Source organism: Salvelinus sp. IW2-2015, linkage group LG36, assembly GCF_002910315.2.
Source record: "Salvelinus sp. IW2-2015 linkage group LG36, ASM291031v2, whole genome shotgun sequence".
Classification (NCBI taxonomy): domain Eukaryota; kingdom Metazoa; phylum Chordata; class Actinopteri; order Salmoniformes; family Salmonidae; genus Salvelinus; species Salvelinus sp. IW2-2015.
In genome coordinates, this window is record NC_036875.1 from 19,889,538 (window position 1) to 19,910,165 (window position 20,628).

Here is a 20,628-nt window from a genome sequence, read left to right on the forward strand (position 1 = left end):
CAGAAGGAGAGAGGGGAAAGGAGATTGAGGGGAAACAGCAGGAGGGAGAGGGGGAAAGAGTGGGTAAAAGAGAATGAGCGAGGGGAGAGGGGAAAGAGTGGGTAAAAGAAGTGAGCGAGGGGGAGAGGGGAAAGAGTGGGTAAAAATGTCACGAGTTCAGAGAGGGGAAAGAGTGGGTAAAAAGAAGTGAGAGAGAGAGAGAGGAAAGAGTGGGTAAAAGAGTGAGGAGGGGAGAGGGGGAAAGAGTGGGTAAAAAAGCTACGAGAGCAGGAGAGGGGGAAGAGTGGTAAAAGAAGCGAGAGAGAGGGAGAGGGGGAAAAGTGGGTAAAAGAAGTGAGCGAGAGGAAGGGGGGAAAGAGTGGGTAAAAGAAGTGAGCGAGGGGAGAGGGGGAAAGAGTGGGTAAAAGAAGTGAGCGGGGAGAGAGGGGAAAGGTGGGTAAAAGAAGTGAGCGAGGGAGAGGGGAAAGATGTGGTAAAGAAGTGACGAGGGAGAGGGGGAAAGAGTGGGTAAAAGAAGTAGCGAGAGGAGAGGGAAAGAGTGGGTAAAAGAAGTGAGCGAGAGGAGAGGGGAAAGAGTGGGTAAAAGAAGTGAGCGAGGGAGAGGGGGAAAGAGTGGGTAAAAGAAGTGAGCGAGGGAGAGGGGAAGAGTGGGTAAAAGAAGTCAGCGAGAGGAGAGGGGGAAAGAGTGGGTAAAAGAAGTGGCGAGAGAGAGGGGGAAAGTGGGTAAAGAAGTGAGGAGAGGAGGGGGGAAAGAGTGGTAAAAGAAGTGAGAGAGAGGAGAGGGGAAAGAGTGGGTAAAAGAAGTGAGCGAGAGGAGAGGGGGGAAGAGTGGGTAAAAAGAACGTGAGCGAGAGGAGAGGGGGAAAGAGTGGGTAAAAGAAGTGAGGAGAGGAGAGGGGAAAGAGTGGGTAAAAGAATGAGCGAGAGAGAGGGGGAAAGAGTGGTAAAAGAAGTGAGCAGGGGAGAGGGGGAAAGAGTGGGTAAAAGAAGGAGAGAGAGGAGAGGGGGAAAGAGTGGGTAAAAAAGTGAGAGAGAGGAGAGGGGAAAGAGTGGGTAAAAGAAGTAGCGAGAGGAGAGGGGAAAGAGTGGGTAAAAGAAGTGAGCGAGGGAGAGGGGGAAAGAGTGGGTAAAAGAGTGAGTGAGGGAGAGGGGGAAAGAGTGGGTAAAAGAAGTGAGGAGGAGGAGAGGGGGGAAAGAGTGGGTAAAAGAACGTGAGCGAGGGGGAGAGGGGGGAAAGGTGGGTAAAAGAAGTCAGCGAGAGGAGAGGGGGAAAGAGTGGGTAAAAGAAGTGAGGAGGAGGAGGGAGGGGGAAAGAGTGGGTAAAAAAGTGAGACGAGAGGGAGAGGGGAAAGAGTGGGTAAAAGAAGTTGAGCGAGAGGGAGAGGGGGAAGAGTGGGGTAAAGAAAGTGAGCGAGAGGAGAGGGGGAAAGAGTGGGTAAAAGAAGTAGCGAGAGGAGAGGGGAAGAGTGGGTAAAAGAAGTGAGCGAGAGGAGAGGGGGGAAGAGGGGTAAAAGAAGTGAGAGAGAGGGAGAGGGAAAGAGTGGGTAAAAGAAGTGAGAGAGAGGAGAGGGAAAGAGTGGGTAAAAAAAAAAAAAAAAAAAAATAGAATGAGAGGAGGAGAGAGGGAAAAGAGTGGGGATCTCGGAGAGAGAGGAGAGGGGGAAAGAGTGGGTAAAAGAAGCGAGAGAGAGGAGAGGGGGAAAGAGAGGGTAAAAGAAGCGAGAGAGAGGAGAGGGGGAAAGAGTGGGTAAAAGAAGCGAGAGAGAGGAGAGGGGGAAAGAGAGGGTAAAAGAAGCGAGAGAGAGGGAAAGAGGGGGTAAAAGCAGCGAGAGATGTAAAAGGGAGATTTACCATCATGGAATTTCTGATTTGATGACCACTTGTTTTCCTAATCGACTAGCCCTCTGATGTATGATACACATTGACCTGGCCTTGTATAGATTAGTCATCAATAACCGGACTGAGTTGATCAGTGTGTTAACCCATCGGCTGGCCGAGGAGACTTATTGACTACAGGAGTTATCAATGACCACAAAGGAAATACTCTAACTCTTTCTCGGCCTTGATTGTTTTTACAATGGTGTGGAATCAATGTAGTCTTTTTAATCAGGATTTAATCAGAGGTTATCTCTTGAATTGAATTATATTTTTTAATAATAAATATAAAACGAATAGGGTGAAAACTAATATTATTGATCAATAATGTCACAATTTCTATCTTGCGTACTTTGAAACGTCCATACAGCCTATTGTGTAATTCTAACAACCTATTGACTGCTGTGCAGGCTCCAGGAGAAGGCAGCAGACACCATCGAGTCTCTCCAAAAGGCTGGGATGAAGGTATGGGTGCTGACGGGGGACAAGATGGAGACAGCGGCGGCTACGTGCTACGCTAGCAAACTGTTCCGCCGCTCCACACAGATACTGGAGCTGACCAAGAAACGCACAGAGGAACAGTGTTTGCATGACGTTCTGTTTGACCTGAGCAGGACTGTACTCAGACAACGCTCCCTGTCAGGGTAGGCTGCACATTTTGTGTTCCTATGTTTTGTTTGTGTGTATTCACGGTATGTGTGTATCTCTGTGTGTTAACATCTGTATCTGTGTGTATTTCCCCAGGCTGTCTGTGGAATGTCAGGACTATGGTCTGATCATCGACGGGGCCACCCTGTCTGCTGTGCTGAAGCCCAGTCCAGAGAGCTCTGGCTCAGGGAACTACAGAGAGATCTTCCTGGAAATCTCTAGGAACTGCAGTGCCGTGCTCTGCTGCCGCATGGCGCCCCTACAGAAAGCACAGGTTGGTCTGATGTCACTTCCTGTATCACATGGGAAACCAGTGAGATAGAGAGTGGTTAGTTAGCCTGTTAAGTCATTGTGAAAAACTGGTCTTCTACTATAATGACCTAGTTAGGCAAGAGGTGAACTGTCAAGTGATTTTTAAAATGCATCTTAGTCTGTACCTTATTAGCAGTATTATTTTGGTATTTAATGAGTTGTGGTATGACTGTTGTCTATCCAGATTGTGAAGCTGATCAAGGCATCTAAGGAGCACCCCATCACTCTGGCCATCGGTGACGGAGCCAACGACGTCAGCATGATCCTCGAGGCACACGTGGGCATCGGTGAGCTCATCTCTCTGATTGGCAAGCTCTTGGGTCTACTCTGATTGGTGGGAACCCTCAGCTAGCACTCATTTCTATTCTATGATTGGTGGGAGTCATTCGGTCCCAGACATCTCATTGGTGTCAAAACAGACACTAGATATTTCACGAAGACCTATTGGTATGAATGTTTTCCATCAATCAACCAATCCCTTTCTGTCTTCTAAGGCATCATGGGTAAGGAGGGGCGCCAGGCGGCGAGGAACAGTGACTACGCCATCCCAAAGTTCAAACACCTGAAGAAGATGCTGTTGGTGCACGGACACTTCTACTACATCCGCATCGCTGAGCTGGTGCAGTACTTCTTCTACAAGGTGAGCTTTACTACTGACACTAATACTGGGCATTTACTGGGCACACATTTCAATTGTTTAGTATTGAATGACACAACCTGGGACTTTGACACCACCTCAGCCTGGTACCTGTCCCAGAAGAGAGAGCCATTGGTGAGCCAAATGTCGAGGTACGACGCTGCAAGCAGCTGAATGAGGAACAATGTTTAGTCCTCCCTTTCTCACTTTGTTTCTCCCACTTTCACTCTCTCGCTCTCCAGAATGTGTGCTTCATCTTCCCTCAGTTCCTCTATCAGTTCTTCTGTGGATTCTCTCAGCAGGTAGGTGCTCAGAATCATCKTAAATGACGGTTGCCTATAACGGTTGCCCGTCATGGCTGCCTGTTTTGTCATGTGTGGTCTGTATCTTTCTGACTGTGCTGTTTGTGTCTCTGTGCAGCCACTGTACGACACAGCCTACCTGACGCTGTACAACATCAGCTTCACCTCGCTGCCCATCCTCCTCTACAGCCTCATAGAGAAACATATCAGCATAGAGATGCTCAAGAGAGATCCCACTCTGTACAGGTCAGAGGAACATCCCACTAAACTGTTTTGAAAGACAGTATAATTCCCACACAGAAAAAAAGGTTTGAACCAATTATATTGTTTCTGTTTGTTGAAACATTCTCTCTTTATCTCCCCTCCTCGCTCTCTCCCCCTCCTCCCATCTCTCTCTCTCTTTCCGTCACAGGGACGTAGCTAAGAACGCTCTCCTGCGCTGGCCCGTGTTCCTCTACTGGACGTGCCTGGGCTTGTTCAACGCCTGTATCTTCTTCTTTGGTGCCTACTTCTTGTTCGACAACACCACCTTCACCAGTAACGGACAGGTGAGCCCTGGCAACCGTCTCCACTGCAACCGGGGCAGAGCGCCGTTGTCAAGGACCAGTTGACATGTTGCCCCTAACCACAGATCGAGGATCAGATGACTAAACCCCAAATCATAAGCATTGACCATTAGCTGGGTGCCATTTTGAGATTCACTCACAGTGATGATTGATAGAACACCCATCCATCTACATGTGATTGTCCCATAACACCAGACGTTGAGACGGGAGTAATACAATGTGGTCAGGTTCAGGTTATCTATGGGTAAGTTATGGTCAGGTTGTGGTTCATTTGTGTTCGGAGTCCAGACGCAATCTCAGTGGTCTTCTTTAGCTTGACAATCATCAGGACTCCATTCATATGGACACTGCAATAGCATCTTTCTCTGTACTGTTGATTTATGTCATTACTGTTTTGTATTGCCTTTGGTCCTGTTTTTTTAAGTTGAAACATCCTGGAATCCATTTACTCTTTGTCCTGATTATTTTCTCTTCTTCTTCCTCCTCTCTGCTTCTACTTTATTTGACTTTTCTTCCTGTTCCTCAGCTTATGACCACCAACACACAGATGGTAAGCCTGTCTCTCTCCCTCTCTCTCTGTCTCTCTATCTATCATGTTCTTTTAGCTTCTGTTGTTTTTTAGTTATGAGTTTAGCTTTGAGCTTTACCGTTTCATTCCGAAACATCCATCCATCCCCACCTCCGGCATCCACCTCATTCTGCCTGTAGTTGTTTAGTTCCACATCTCTAGAGCGCCTCTACCCAGTCCAACACCTGACCTCACTAGCTCCACTCTACTAATATAGATACACTAGTCTCTCCCCCACATTATCCTTTATCTGTTGGTAGTATATTTAATTGTGTGTGTGTGTGAGTGCATATGTGCTCAGTAGTAGTACGTCATAGACGATGCATTTTGTCAAAAAAGCGGACACTCTGCTGTTCATTCTAGCTGCACTGTCTTGGAAGGTGCCCTCTTTCACCCAAACGATGTATGTTCACATTGTCTAGTGTTTGTAGGAGATATATTTATTGTAGAGAGATACATTTCTAGTTGTCATGCTCCTTGGGTAGGGACATGATGATGTTGATTAGGCTAGTGAGAGGAGGAGGAGGAGGAGGAGGGGTAGTCAGGGATGACAACATGGGGGTTCCAACTCCTCCACTATGCTAATGAAACACATCCTTTCTCACTCTACCTCTTCCTGCATCGCTCTTGATCTCTCTGATTACGTCTCGCTCCATCTCGTTCTATACGGCTTTCTCCATCTCTCCAAACTCTCCCTCTCTTCATCTGACTCTCCCTCGAATCTATCTTGCTCTCCTGTCTCCCGCACTCTTCCTCCTGATCCTTCCCGATGGCTGCTTTGACAGTCATCTGTGAGGAGAGACCACACACAGAGAGGGGATGACTAAGGAACAAATGCGTTGATTTGCTCTATTTTTAGCACTATATTTTGCATCCTGCTTTTGCTTTCAAGTTTCAAGGTTATTTACCATAATTGGTCTCATTATGCATACAGTGCCTTGGGAAAGTATTCAGACCCCTTGGCTTTTTCCACATTTTGTTATGTTACAGCCTTATTCTAAAATGGATTAAATAAAAAAAATCCTCAGCAATCTACACACAATTACCCCGTAACAACAAAGCGAAAACAGCTTTTTATACATTTTTGCAAATGTATAAAAAGAAAAAACGGATAGTATTCAGACCTTTTGCTATGAGACTCGAAATTGATCTCGGGAAGGGTACCAAAACATTTCTCCAGCATTGAAGATCCCCAAGAACACAGTGGCCTCCATCATTCTTAAATGGAAGAAGTTTGGAACCACCAAGACTCTTCCGAGAGCTGACTGCCCGGCCAAACTGAGCAATCACTCTGACAGAGCTCTAGACAATCATCTCTGCAGCACTCCACCAATCAGGCCTTCATGGTAGAGTGGCCAGACGTAAGCCACTCCTCAGTAAAAGGCACATGACAGCCCGCTTGGAGTTTGCTAAAAGGCACCTAAAGGACTCTTAGACCATGAGAAACAAGATTCTCTGGTCTGATGAAACCAAGATTGAACACTTTGGCCTGAATGCCAAGCGTCACGTCTGGAGGAAACTTGGCACCATCCTTACGGTGAAGCATGGTGGTGGCAGCATCATGCTGTGGGTGTTTTTTTCAGTGGCAGGGACTGGGGGACTGGGAGACTAGTCAGGATCAAGGGAAAAATGAACGGAGCAAAGTACAGAGATCCTTGATGATAACCTGCTCCAGAGCACTCAGGACCTCAGACGGGGGTGAAGGTTAACCTTCTAACAGGACAACAACCTTAAGCACACAGCGCAGGAGTGGCTTCGGGATAAGTCTCAATGTCCTTGAGTGGCCCAGCCAGAGCCCGGACTTGAACCCGATCAAACATCTCTGGAGAGACCTGAAAATAGCTGTGCAGCAACACTCCCCATTCAACCTGACAGAGCTTTAGAGGATCTGCAGAGAAGAATGGGAGAAACTCCCCAAATACAGGTGTGCCAAGCTTGTAGAGTCATACCCAAGAAGACTTGACTCTGTAATCGGTGTAGTCAAAGGTGCTTCAACAAAGTACTGAGTAAAGGGTCTGAAATAGTTATGTAAATGTGATATTTCAGTTTTTTTTTTTCATAATTGGGTATTGTGTGTAGTTTGAGGGAAAACAACAATTTAATCAATTTTAGAAAAGGCTGTAATGTAACAAGATGTGGACGAAGTCACAGAAGACCACACATTTTCCTTAGTATTGAGGTCAGGGCTTTGTGATGGCCACTCCAATACCTTGACTTTGTTGTCCTTAAGCCATTTTGCCACATCTTTGGAAGTATGCTTGGGGTCATTGTCCATTTGGAAGACCCATTTGGGACCAAGCTTCAACTTCCTGACTGATGTCTTGATGTTGCTTCAATATATCCACATAATTTTCCGTCCTCATGATGTCTTCTATTTTGTGAAGTGCACCAGTCCCTCCTGCAGAAAAGCACCCCCACAACATGATGCTGCCACCCCCGTGCTTCATGGTTGGGATGGTATATATATATATCTCTCTCGTTCAAAATAATAATTCTATGCATGCGTGCATACAGCACCAGTCAAAAGTTTGGACACACCTACTCATTCAAGGGTTTTTGTCTATTTTTACTATTTTCTACTATTTTCTACAGAATAATAGTGAAGACATCAAAACTATGAAATAACACATATGGAATCATGTAGTAACCAAAAAAGTGTTAAACAAATCAAATATATTTTAGATTCTTCAAAGTAGCCACCCTTTGCCTTGATGACAGCTTTGCACACTCTTGGCATTCTCTCCACCAACTTCACAAGGAATTATTTTCCAACAGTCTTGAAGGAGTTCCCACATATGCTGAGCATATGCTGCTTTTCCTTCACTCTGCGGTCCAACTCATCCCAAACCATTTCAATTGGGTTGAGGCAGATGATTGTGGAGGCCAGGTCATCTGATGCAGCACTCCATCACTCTCCTTCTTGGTCAAATAGCCCTTACACAGCCTGGAGGTGTGTTTTGGGTCATTGTCCTGTTGAAAAACAAATGCTAGTCCACTAAACGCAAACCAGATGGGATGGCGTATCGCTGCAGAATGCTGTGGTAGCCATGCTGGTTAAGTGTGCCTTAAATTCTAAATAAATCACCGACAGTGTCACCAGCAAAGCACCATCACWARATCTCCATGTGTCACGGTGGGAACTACACATGCGGAGATCATCCGTTCAACTTCCCTGCGTCTCACAAAGACACGGCGGTTGAAACCAAAGGACAGATTTCCACCGGTCTAATGTCTGTTGCTCGTGTTTCTTGGCCCAGGCAAGTCTCTTCTTATTGGTGTCCTTTTAGTAGTCGTTTCTTTGCAGCAATTTGATCATGTTGAGATGTGTCTGTTACTTGAACTCAGTGAAGCATATATTTGGGCTGAAATTTCTGAGGCTGGTAACTCTAATGAACTTATCCTCTACAGCAGAGGTAACTCTTGGTCTTCCTTTCCTGTGGCGATCCTCATGAGAGCCAGTTTCATCATAGCGCTTGATGGTTTTTGCGACTGCACTTGAAGAAACTTTAAAAGTTCTTAATTTTCCGGATTGACTGACCTTCAGGCTATCTTCTGTATACCAACCCTACCTTGTCACAACACAACTGATTGGCTCAAACACATTCATTTGTGGAATATTTATTTATTAACTTTTAACAATGCACACCTGTTAATTGAAATGAATGAGTAGGTGTGTCCAAACTTTTGAGTGTATGTGTGTACGTGGGTGTACATACAATGGGGAGAAGAAGTATTTGATACACTGCCGATTTTGCAGGTTTTCCTACTTACAAAGCATGTAGAGGTCTGTCATTTTTATCATAGGTACACTTCAACTGTGAGAGACGGAATCTAAAACAAAAATCCAGGAAATCACATTGTATTATTTTTAAGTAATTAATTTGCATTTTATTGCATGACATAAGTATTTGATACATCAGAAAAGCAGAATTTAATATTTTGTACAGAAACCTTTGTTTGCAATTACAGAGATCATACGTTTCCTGTAGTTCTTGACCAGGTTTGCACACACTGCAGCAGGGATTTTGGCCCACTCCTCCATACAGACCTTCTCCAGATCCTTCAGGTTTCGGGGCTGTCGCTGGGCAATATGGACTTTCAGCTCCCTCCAAAGATTTTCTATTGGGTTCAGGTCTGGAGACGGCTAGGCCACTCCGGACCTTGAGATGCTTCTTACGGAGCCACTCCTTAGTTGCCCTGGCTGTGTGTTTTGGGTCGTTGTCATGCTGGAAGACCCAGCCACGACCCATCTTCAATGCTTTTACTGAGGAAGGAGGTTGTTGGCCAAGATCTCGCGATACAATGGCCCATCCATCCTCCCCTCAATACGGTGCAGTCGTCTTGTCCCCTTTGCAGAAAAGCATCCCAAAGAATGATGTTCCACCTCCAAGCTTCACGGTTGGGATGGTGTTCTTGGGGTTGTACTCATCCTTTCTTCCTCAAACACGGCGAGTGGGGAGTTTAGACCAAAAAGCTCTATTTTTGTCTCATCAGACCATATGACCTTCTCCCATTCCTCCTCTGGATCATCCAGAGGTCATTGGCAAACTTTAGACGGGCCTGGACATGCCGCTGGCTTGAGCAGGGGAACCTTGCGTGTGCTGCAGGATTTTAATCCATGACGGCGTAGTGTGTTACTAATGGTTTTCTTTGAGACTGTGGTCCCAGCTCTCTTCAGGTCATTGACCAGGTCCTGCCTGTGTAGTTCTGGGCTGATCCCTCACCTTCCTCATGATCATTGATGCCCACGAGGTGAGATCTTGCATGGTGCCCAGACGAGGGTGATTGACCGTCATCTTGAACTTCTTCCATTTTCTAATAATTGCGCCAACAGTTGTTGCCTTCTCACCAAGCTGCTTGCCTATTTGTCCTGTAGCCCATCCCAGCCTTGTGCAGGTCTACAATTTTATCCCTGATGTCCTTACACAGCTCTCTGGTCTGGCCATTGTGGAGAGGTTGGAATCTGTTTTGATTGAGTGTGTGGACAGGTGTCTTTTTACAGGTAACGAGTTCAAACAGGTGCAGTTAATACAGGTAATGAGTGGAGAACAGGAGTGCTTCTTAAAGAAAAAATAACAGGTCTGTGAGAGCCGGAATTCTTACTGGTTGGTAGGTTATCAAATACTTATGTCATGCAATAAAATGCAAATGAATTACTTAAAAATCATACAATGTGATTTTCTGGATTTTTGTTTTAGATTCCGTCTCTCACAGTTGAAGTGTACCTATGATAAAAAATGACAGACCTCTACATGCTTTGTAAGTAGGAAAACCTGCGAAATCGGCAGTGTGTCAAATACTTGTTTTCCCCACTGTATATGTGTGTGTGTGTTTATATGCATGTTTTTTTTTGTTGCCTTGTAGCATAAGATAGCAATGGTCTGCTGTACCAGAGTCAAAACTTCAGTATTTTTCATCCTATAGCTTGTTCTCCATCTTCTTTTAAATAATGAGCCAACATGTTTTCAGCACTTTTATTCCCATAACTAATCCCAACAACTGTTCTCATGCTTTCTCTTGTCTCTCTGCAGCAGACACATACAGAGCAATATGTTTGTAACATCAAATCGCAAGAAAATTGCATTATCGAATCACAATATATACAGTGCCTATCATAAGTATTCACTTCCCTTGGATTTTTTCACATTTGTTGCGTTACAAAGTGCGATTGAAATGGATTTAATTGTGATGTTTTGTCACTGATCTACACAAAATACTCCATAATGTCAAATTAATAAAATATTACAAATGTTTTAGTTGCATAAGTATTCACCACCTTAGATGGCAAGCCTAAATAGGTGCAGGAATAAAAATGTGCTTAATAAATTACATTAATCACACTATGTGCAATAATAGGGGTTAAAATAATTTTTTAATGACTACACCATCTCTGTACCCCACACAATCTATTAATTCCACTTTGGATGGTGTATCAATACACCCAGTCACTACAAAGATATAGGAGTCCTTCCTAACTGAGTTGCCGGAGAGAACGGAAACCGGTCAGGGTTTTCATTAGGAGGCCAATGTGGCAAAGAAATTAACTTTTTATCCTAAATACCAAGCGTTATGTTTGGGGCAATTCCTACATATCGCTTAGTGTCACTCTCCACATTTTCAAGCATGGGGGAAGGGAAAGGAGATACCTAGTCAGTTGCACAACTGAATGCATTCAACCGCAACGTGTTTTCTGCATTTAACTCAACTCCTCTCAATCGGAGATGCAGGGGGCTGCCTTAATTAACTTCCACATCATCGGTGACTGGGGAGCAGTTGTTGGGGGTTAATTGCCTAGCTCAAGGGCAGAACAGCATATTTTTCTAACTTGCCTCCTCTATTAATGGCCCAACGCTCTTTACCACTAGGCTACCTGCCCCCCTGGTGGTGGCTGCATCATGTTATGGGTATGCTTGTCATCGGCAAGGACTGGAGTTTTTCAGGATAAAATGAAACAGAATGGAGCTAAGCACAGGAAAACCTGGTTGTCTGCTTTCCACCAAACAATGGGAGAATAATTCACCTTTCAGCAGGACAATAACGTACAACACAAGGCCAAATATCAATCAATCAATCAATCAAATTGATTTACAAATCCCTTTTTACATCAGCAGATGTCACAAAGTGCTATACAGAAACCCAGCCTAAAACCCCAAACAGCAAGCAATGCAGATGTAGAAGCACGGTGGCTAGGGAAAAACTCCCTAGAAAGGTGGGAACCTAAGAAGAAACCTAGAGGAACCAGGCTCTGAGCGGTGGCCAGTCCTCTTCTGGCTGTGCCGGGTGGAGATTTATAAGACTACATGGCCATTTAAGGAAGTCCAGGTTGTTCTTCAAGATGTTCAAACGTTCATAAATGACCAGCAAGGTCAAATAATAATCAGTGGATGTAGAGGATGTAACAGGTCAGCACCTCGGGAGTGAATGTCAGTTGGCTTTTAATAGCCGAGCATTGAGGTTGAGACAGCCGGTGCGGTAGAGAGAGAGAGTCAAACAGCAGGCCCTGGACAAGGTAGGACGTCCGGTGAACAGGTCAGGGTTCCCTAGCCGCAGGCAGAACTGTTGAAACTGGAGCAGCAGCACGACCAGGTGGACTGGGGACAGCCAGGAGTCGTCGCATTATCCTAGGGCTCAGGTCCTCCGGGAGGGGGAGAGAATTAGAGGGAGCATACTTAAATTCACAAAGGACACCAGATAAAACAGGAGAATTACACCAGATATAACAGACTGATCCTAGCCCCCCGGCACAGACTATTGCAGCATAGATGCTGGAGATTGAGACCGGTGGGTCGGGGGACACTGTGGCCCGTCCGACGATACTCCTGGACAGGGCCAACCAGGCATGATATAACCCCAGCCACTTTGCCAAAGCACAGCCCCCACACCACTAGAGGGATATCAACAGACCACCAACGTACTACCCTGAGACAAGACTGAGTATAGCCCACGAAGATCTCCACCGCACGAGACCGAGGGGGCACAAAACTGGACAGGAAGATCGTCTGTGACTCAATCCACTCAAGTGACGCACCCCTCCTAGGAACGGCATGGAAGAGCACTAGTAAGCTAGTGACTCAGCCCCCATAATAGGGTCAGAGGCAGAAAATCCCAGTGGAGAGAGAGGAGCCGGCCAGGCAGATGCAGCAAGGAAAATATATACTGGAGTTGCTTACCAAGAAGATTGTGAATGTTCCTGAGTGACCGAGTTACAGTTTGATCTTGAATCTGCTTCAAAATATATGGCTAGAAAATGGCAGTCTAGCAATGATTAACGACCAATTTGACAGAGCTGGAAGAATTTTTAAAATAATAATGGGCAAATATTGTACAATCCAGGTGTGCAAAGCTCTTAGAGACTTACACAGAAAGTCCCTTGCTAGTCCCAGCACTAAAATGCAGGTGAAATGGACATTGCTTGTTTTCAAGCATCAAACGTTACAGGGTTTAGGGTTGTAATACAGTAATTATAGATGGTGCTCTGTGTTGAATAATGGTTTTAAAGAAGTCAATGGTTTCAACCGATGTCTCCCTGGAAAACMGATCTTTTATCTCAATGGGATTCTGTTTATAAAGGATGAAATGCAGCGTGATGATGTACTGTAGCAAACTGTTCCTCCTCTCTCTGTTCTCTAGATGTTTGGAAACTGGACCTTCGGGACTCTCGTCTTCACTGTGCTGGTGTTTACTGTCACGCTCAAGGTGGGTTAGTGTATGTGAGTGTTTTGTGAATCCAGTAATAGTGGATTCCATAATCCCTTTGCACGTGTGAATAGCCTGTGTGTGTGAGAGAAAATTGATCCAGTAGACTTGCTCATCAGTCGTTAGAGCTGTGTGCCCTGCAGGCGTGGCGATTGATAATGTGTGTGTATCCTGTGTGTTGCAGCTTGCCTTGGACACACACCACTGGACCTGGATCAACCACTTTGTCATCTGGGGCTCCCTGCTTTTCTATATCATCTTCTCACTGCTCTGGGGAGGCATCATCTGGTAGGCCTCTCATTCTTACAACTAACTGGTTCTTACGCTGTACATTATTAGTATCACTTAAACAGAAATAAAATAACTAGATGTCATCTCTCCCTCTAGGCCCTTCCTGAACTACCAGAGAATGTACTATGTGTTCATGCAGATGTTGTCCAGCGGTCCGGCCTGGCTCGGCATCATCCTTCTCATCACGATCAGCCTGCTGCCTGATGTGGTCAAGAAGGTCCTCTGCAGAACACTGTGGCCCACCGCCACTGAACGCGCACAGGTAGGAAGGACCACAACTTGACCACATAAATAAGAGTGTACCAGTGAATGAAAAGGTTATTTGTCTTCAGAAACAATATGTTCAGTAGATAAGTACTGTAGGCCTACCTGTAAAATTACCAAAAGTATCCAGGTAGAGCTCCCTCTGATATGCCAGACAACTCATGGTACTAAAACTCTAATTTCAAAGATTTTACTGAGTTACAGTTCATATAAGGAAATCATTCAATTGAAATGAATTTATTAGGCCCTAATCTATGGATTTCACATGACTGGGAATACCGATATGCATCTGTTGGTCACAGATACCTTAAAATAAAGTTGGACTGATTTTCTGTTCCACTTCCCTATCTGGTGTGACCACTATTTGGCTCCTGCAGCGCAACACATCTCCTTAGCATTGAGTTGATCAGGCTCTTTATTGTGGCCAGTGAAATGTTGTTCCACTTCTCTTCAATGGCTTTGCGAGGTTGCTGGATATTGGCGGGAATTAGAACACGCTGTTGTACACGTCGATCCAGCGCGTTCCAAACATGTTTCAGGGTGACATGTCTGGTGAGTATACAGGCCATGGAAGAACTGGGACATTTTCACCTTCTAGGAATTGTGTACAGATCCTTACGACATGTGGCTGTGCATCATCATGCTGAAACATGAGGTGATGGCGGCAGATGAATGGCATGACAATAGGCCTCAGGATCTCGTCACGGTATCTCTGTGCCTTCAAATTGCCATTGATAAAATCCAATTGTGTTCATTGTCCGTAGCTTATGCTTGCCTATACCAAAACCCCACCGCCACCATGGGGCACTCTTTTCACATCATTGACATCAGCAAACCGCTCACTCACATGACGCCGTACACGCTGTCTGCCATCTGCCCACTACAGTTGAAACCTTGGATTAATCCGTGAAGAGCACACTTCTCCAACATGCCAGTGGCCATCGAAGATGAGCATTTGCCCACTGAAGTCGGTTAGGATGCCGAACTGCAGTCAGGTCAACACCCTGGTGAGGACTACCGGCACACAGATGAGCTTCCCTTTCTGACAGTTTGTGCAGAAATGCTTCAGTTGTCCAAACCCACAGTTTCATCAGCTGTCCGGGTGGCTGGTCTCAGACAATCCCACAGTTGAAGAAGCCAGATGGGAAACTCCTGGGCTGGCATGGTTACACCTGGTCTGCGGTTGTGAGGCCTGTTGGACGTACTGCCAAATTCTCTAAAACCATGTTGGAGGCAGCTTATGGTAGAGAAATTAACATGTAATTCTCTGGCAACAGCTCTGGTGGACATTCCTGCAGTCAGCATGCCAATTTAATGCTCCCTTAAAACTTGAGACGTCTGTGGCATTGTGGTGTTTGACAAAACTGCACATTTTAAAGGGCCTTTTATTGTCCCCAGCACAAGGTGCACCTGTGTAATGATTATGCTGTTTAATCAGTTTCTTGATATGCCACAGGTGGATGGATTATCTTGACAAAGGAGAAATGCTCACTAATAGGGATGTAAACACATTTGTGCATAAAATCTGAGAGAAATAAGGTTTCTGTGCGTATGAAAAATTTGTATTTCAGGTCATGAAACATGGGACCAACACTTTACATGTTGCGTTTATATTTTTGTTCAGTGTAGATTGACCCTCTGTTAACCCACACTGTATTGCTAAAACTCCTCCACCTTTCACCACCTATTATTACTACTTCCTGTCACAATTGCATAGGTGTTTGAAATGTGGCAAAGATTCCACCAAGCCTATCAGAAGGCAAGGTGAAGCAAATATCACATTGCTTATACCTATCCAATGCTTTCAGATCTGTAGCTAAATCTGACTGATTCCTTTCTACTTTTCTCTTCCCTCTCTGCCTCTGCTTTGCTTCCTAATCGCCCCCCTTCAATCTCTCCTGTCTCTATCTTTCTCCTCACCCCACCCCTCCCTCTGTCTCCCTCCGCCCTCTGACCCCATCACCCTGGGCAATGGCAATGGCAGTCCAATCGCCCGTGCCTTACCGTGGAGCTATCCACCATCTTCGTGCTCACTCAGTCCGACAGCAGATTGAGTTTCTGATTGGCCGAGAGACTGCAGAAGAGGAGGAGGTGACTCTTTTTAAACACTTTCGTCAATATCACGTCAGTGTTCCACCGTCATTGAGTTACATCAGTTTCAACATTTCACTCCCAACTTTCCAAAGTCAATCACAATAGTGTTCCCATCCGGGGCTTCCATTTCTATGTCAAACAATTGAACTCAAGTGCCAGACAATACTGACATTCATACTGCTAAAATATGCTACTGCTGATCATGCTACAGCTGATAACAAGCTCTAATCACTGATTTCATAACCTTATTAACCTATCACTAGCCTTCTGTTAGCATCTCGCTAGCTTTACAACCTCACCCAGTACAATACTCAGCCTGTCATTCTCATCATGTTCCCCTATGGATGCTATTCAAATGTAGCACTGTATGTATTGTATATTCATGTTTAAAATGTACGTTGATGTGTTATTCCGTCCAAATGCTAACTTGCTAGCATGTGTGGCACACCGATGCTAGACTAATCTTCCGTGACAACAGACAGATTATTGCTAGCGGTACGCTGGGAAGTTGAAGGGCTATCATCATGTTAGTTACAGTGCAGTGGTTCACCGCATGTCTTCTATTCGGAACCGCCTCCTGGTTCCTGACCCCTTCTCACCCTTACTGTTTGCCCACAGAGGGTGAGGGCTGATGGCGTGTGTGAGGGGAGTGTGTCCCCGGCCACGGGCCCGGACCCCAGTCCTGTTGCTGGTGGTGGAGGCAGTGAGAGCGACATGCTTTGCCCTGCTAGGACCTGTGAGGGGGAAAGAGGAGGTGAAGGGGTGCGAGCTGCCAGGACTTATGACTCCATGATGTCACACAACCCTAACTACCTTCTCAGCCAGCCCCTAGACCACGCCCCCTCAGATGGCGAGGGTTGTTACGGTAACTGTGGGGTACATCTTGGTGGGTGATGGTTTACGCTTTGTGATTGGGCATGTACCTTCCTGAACGCTGGGACCTTTTGAAGGGTATTGGGGACATTTAATTTCCTGCTAGAGGCTCTTCACTGCTAGCTGGTTTGGGACAAATCACAACCATGGAATGCAACGCATGGGGCCTTCTGGGTGGTTTACGTGTGATGATTCTCTTCCAGTGCTTTAGGGTGGTTAGCCTGCAGGATCAGGGTAACTGGCTTGGGCTGGTACTGTATTGTAAACAAACTTGGGATACAGAGGCCTTTTCTGGCTTTCCTTCTGTCCTGCTGAGAGATGCTCTTAGGTAGCCTAATTTGTTCTTACCTGACTTGTCTAGTTAAATAAAGATTAAATAAATAATAAATAATCATTAAAGGTAAATATATTGTTATTGGATCACTCACATGCTGTCCGTGTCAACACGGGTTTCAGAGGCAATGCCACACATACATTTTGTGCAGATAAATACATTTGGTATCTTAAACATGGAGATAAAGTTAAATACATAGGAAAACATTGGCATTGATTATTATTGAATACATTTGATTGAATAAAATCCCCAGGCCACATCAGTGTACTTTTGACCTCTGGGGTTGGAAAATGGTACAGAATGTATGTTAATCTTTCATTTTTATTGCATGCTGATCACCTGAATGTGAATTGAACATGAAACAGACCAGGGTATTTTCAGTAGGTCTTACCACTTCCTCTCTCTATCCCCTCCTTCCCTCTCTCCAGGACATTGACGAGCTGTTGCAGAGCAGTGTAGCAGAGTTGACCCCCGTGTCCTCTCGCCCTTCTGGCCCCTCCTCCAAACGGGAGAGCACTGACTCCTCCCACCTTCACCTTGGGGTTCCGGGGCCCCTAACACTCCACAGGTCTGAGTTCTTCCCCCACAAACTGGTATTGGCCCACTGGGCTGATGGGGGTGGGGCAGACCTCCGCACCCTCAGCCCCTACGTGCTCCGTAAACTCGGGCTGGCTTTGCCTACTACCCAGCAGGGCCAGAGACCTCGGTGTGACACACCGAGACCAATATGTGACCTAAACCTACAAATACTATGGATTTGTGTTCCACTCATAAACAATGCATACACACAAACGCTCACTAATTCTCACATACTCCTCAAACATGAAACATTTACCATGTGCATTGTCAGCCATTCGGAAGCGGATACGATTTGAGGCTTCCACATGCTTCAGTTCGGCTGGCGCCTTGCCGAGAATGTAACGAGTGCGCTTGCATACTCCCTTAAGACTTTCGCTTGAAAAATCAATACAAAATGTATGTCCGTTTTGAGATGACGTAGCCAGCATACAATTCCTCAAAATAGACAGAAATAATCGAAGAACTCGTGAAATTTTGACGTTTTTGCCGATGAGATCTTAGTTGAGCAATTTACATCTAACTAAGATGATTGGTGCAGTATTTATCAATGAAAAATGTGCATGAAAATTATTTGTCACGTTGAATGACAACAAAGACTTTATTGAAGAATCCCTAATGTTGACCAATCACCGACTTTGGCTACCGACTTCGGCTTGCCTCGAGAAAACATGTTGTGTCCCTGAACAGCCGAAAAAACTCTTCCCAAAGTCCAAAAGGATAAACATTTCAGAAAATGTCGTCATAATATATGCACAAACTCTTCCGAACTGTTTCGGCTGGGAAGCATGCGGACGCCTTTGTGACCTCCAAGCTGCTTCCCATTGGTCCTGTCATAGTTCTATTTCAGTCTGGTCCTGATCCCAGTCCACACCACTACTCTACGGTACTCTACTATTCTATTCTACTACTTTACTACTCTATTCTACTCTACTACACTACTCTATTACTCTACTCTTCTGCTACTTTATTCTACTCTATTACACTACTCTATTCTACTACTCTACTCTATTCTACTCTACTACTATACTCTATTCTACTACTCTACTCTACTACTCTACTCTACTACTATACTCTATTCTACTACTCTACTACTATACTCTATTCTACTACTCTACTCTACTACTATACTCGATTCCACTCTACTACTCTATTCTTCTAGTCTACAACTTTAGTATAGTAGTAGAGTAGAATAATATAGTAAAGTTGTAGACTAGAAGAATAGAGTAGTAGAGTGGAATAGAGTATAGTAGTAGAGTAGTAGAATAGAGTATAGTAGTAGAGTAGTAGAATAGAGTAGAGTAGTAGAATAGAGTATAGAGTAGTAGAATAGAGTATAGTAGTAGAATAGAGTATAGAGTAGTAGAATAGAGTAGATTAGTATAGTAGTAGAGTAGATTAGTATAGTAGTAGAGTAGATTAGTATAGTAGTAGAGTAGAATAATATAGTAATCTACTCTACTACTATACTAATCTACTCTATTCTTCTACTATACTACTATACTCTATTCTTCTTCTCTACTACTATACTAATCTACTCTATTCTTCTACTCTACTACTATACTAATCTACTCTATTCTTCTTCTCTACTACATTACTTATCTACATCATTCTTATTCTCTACTACTATTACTAAATCTACTCTATTCTTCTTTTTTTTTTACTATACTAATCACTTCTATTTCTTCTTAACTACTCCTACTATATTTAACTCTACTCTATTTCTTTATCTCTCTACTACTATACTATATCTACTCTATTCTTATTCTCTTAACTACTATACTAATCTACTCTATTCTTTCTCTACTACACATACTAATCTACTCTTACTTATCTCTGACTGACTATACTAATCTACCTAGTCTTATTCTCTACTACTATACTAATCTACTCTATTCTTATTCTCTACTACTATACTAATCTACTCTATTCTTCTACTCTACTACTATACTCTACTATAGACAAATTCTACTCTACTCTACTACTCTACTCTACTACACTACTCTATTACTCTACTCTTCTGCTACTTTATTCTACTCTACTACACTACTCTATTCTACTCTACTACTATACGCTATTCTTCTACTCTACTAATCTACTCTATTCTACTACTATACTGTATTCTACTCTACTAATTTACTCTATTCTACTCTACTAATCTACTCTACTCTATTCTACTACTATACTCTATTCAACTCTACTACTATACTCTATTCTACTCAACTACTCTATTATTCTACTCTACTAATCTATTCTACTCTACTCTGCTATGATAATCTATTCTACCCCACGACCCTACTTTATACTACTCTACTCTTCATGTGAAAATACTTGAATCCAAAAGGAAAACTCTCACTGAACAAAATGAGAAATTCTGTATTTGAATGTCTGTCTCTTCTACACAATGGAATCGTACTGTGTCACAATATCAAATGGACCGGCCTTTTCTGTTTCCATTTTATTTACTGTGTTTCTCTTGTTTTTAACTTTCTTTACTGTCTCTCCATTTTGCTCTTTTTGTTGAAATAACTGGTGTTGCTTTGCAAAATGTTCTGGGGAGGAAGACCTCTGTTATTTTGTGCGTGCGTGTGTGTCACGGTTTCCATTAGCCGGCAATTGCCAAGCTTTTGACCGATTTTTAAAGAAAAGCCCATAAGTTAATAAAGCTGTTCCAGACCAAAATGAACAGGATAAAAAAAATCCCATTGCAAAATAATGCTTTTTATTCATTGATGTTAATACCAGTTGATGGAAATACATTTGACCATCATGAGTATTGGCCTATAGGTTAATTTGTATAATTTAGTGGAATTAAATTGGCCTGTGTATTCTCGTTAGTCATCATGTATCTTATTTATCCAACACAACTATCACATGTGCACAGCATACAGAGCCTATTTTGAGGGGGATTTCTCCTGCAGCTCCTCAGCTGGTTGCTGCTGGATTAAAACGTGCTTTTATAAACCCATTCATTGCGGAACAATTCTAAATGCAATCATATGTTGTTTTTTTTAAAGAAAGAGCTACTATTTTTATTTCTCAACTGGTAATTGAAGCACGACTCCCATTCACCATTCAAGTGCAGGCAACAG

The 20,628-nt window shown here is 44.0% G+C and overlaps 1 protein-coding gene across 6 annotated transcripts in view; it reads left to right on the forward strand.

Moving 5' to 3' along the window:
* LOC111959838 (phospholipid-transporting ATPase IH) overlaps positions 1–17,476 on the forward strand; it is a 72,627-nt gene extending 55,151 nt beyond the window's left edge. Inside the window, exons 19-31 of one of the 6 annotated variants that reach the window (XR_011474918.1) lie at positions 2,286–2,519; positions 2,620–2,797; positions 3,020–3,122; positions 3,330–3,475; positions 3,715–3,774; positions 3,893–4,020; positions 4,187–4,322; positions 4,867–4,890; positions 13,039–13,104; positions 13,289–13,392; positions 13,492–13,657; positions 15,644–15,783; positions 16,372–16,460. Coding sequence is in view for 4 of the 6 variants with exons in the window: in XM_023981642.2 (XP_023837410.1) it covers positions 2,286–2,519; positions 2,620–2,797; positions 3,020–3,122; positions 3,330–3,475; positions 3,715–3,774; positions 3,893–4,020; positions 4,187–4,322; positions 4,867–4,890; positions 13,039–13,104; positions 13,289–13,392; positions 13,492–13,657; positions 16,372–16,618; positions 17,389–17,396 (1,600 nt within the window). In the remaining 2 variants the exon portion in view is untranslated. The other 5 variants (XM_023981642.2, XM_023981646.2, XR_011474919.1 and 2 more) reach the window with 5 other exon arrangements.
* The last annotated feature ends 3,152 nt before the right edge of the window (positions 17,477–20,628 follow it).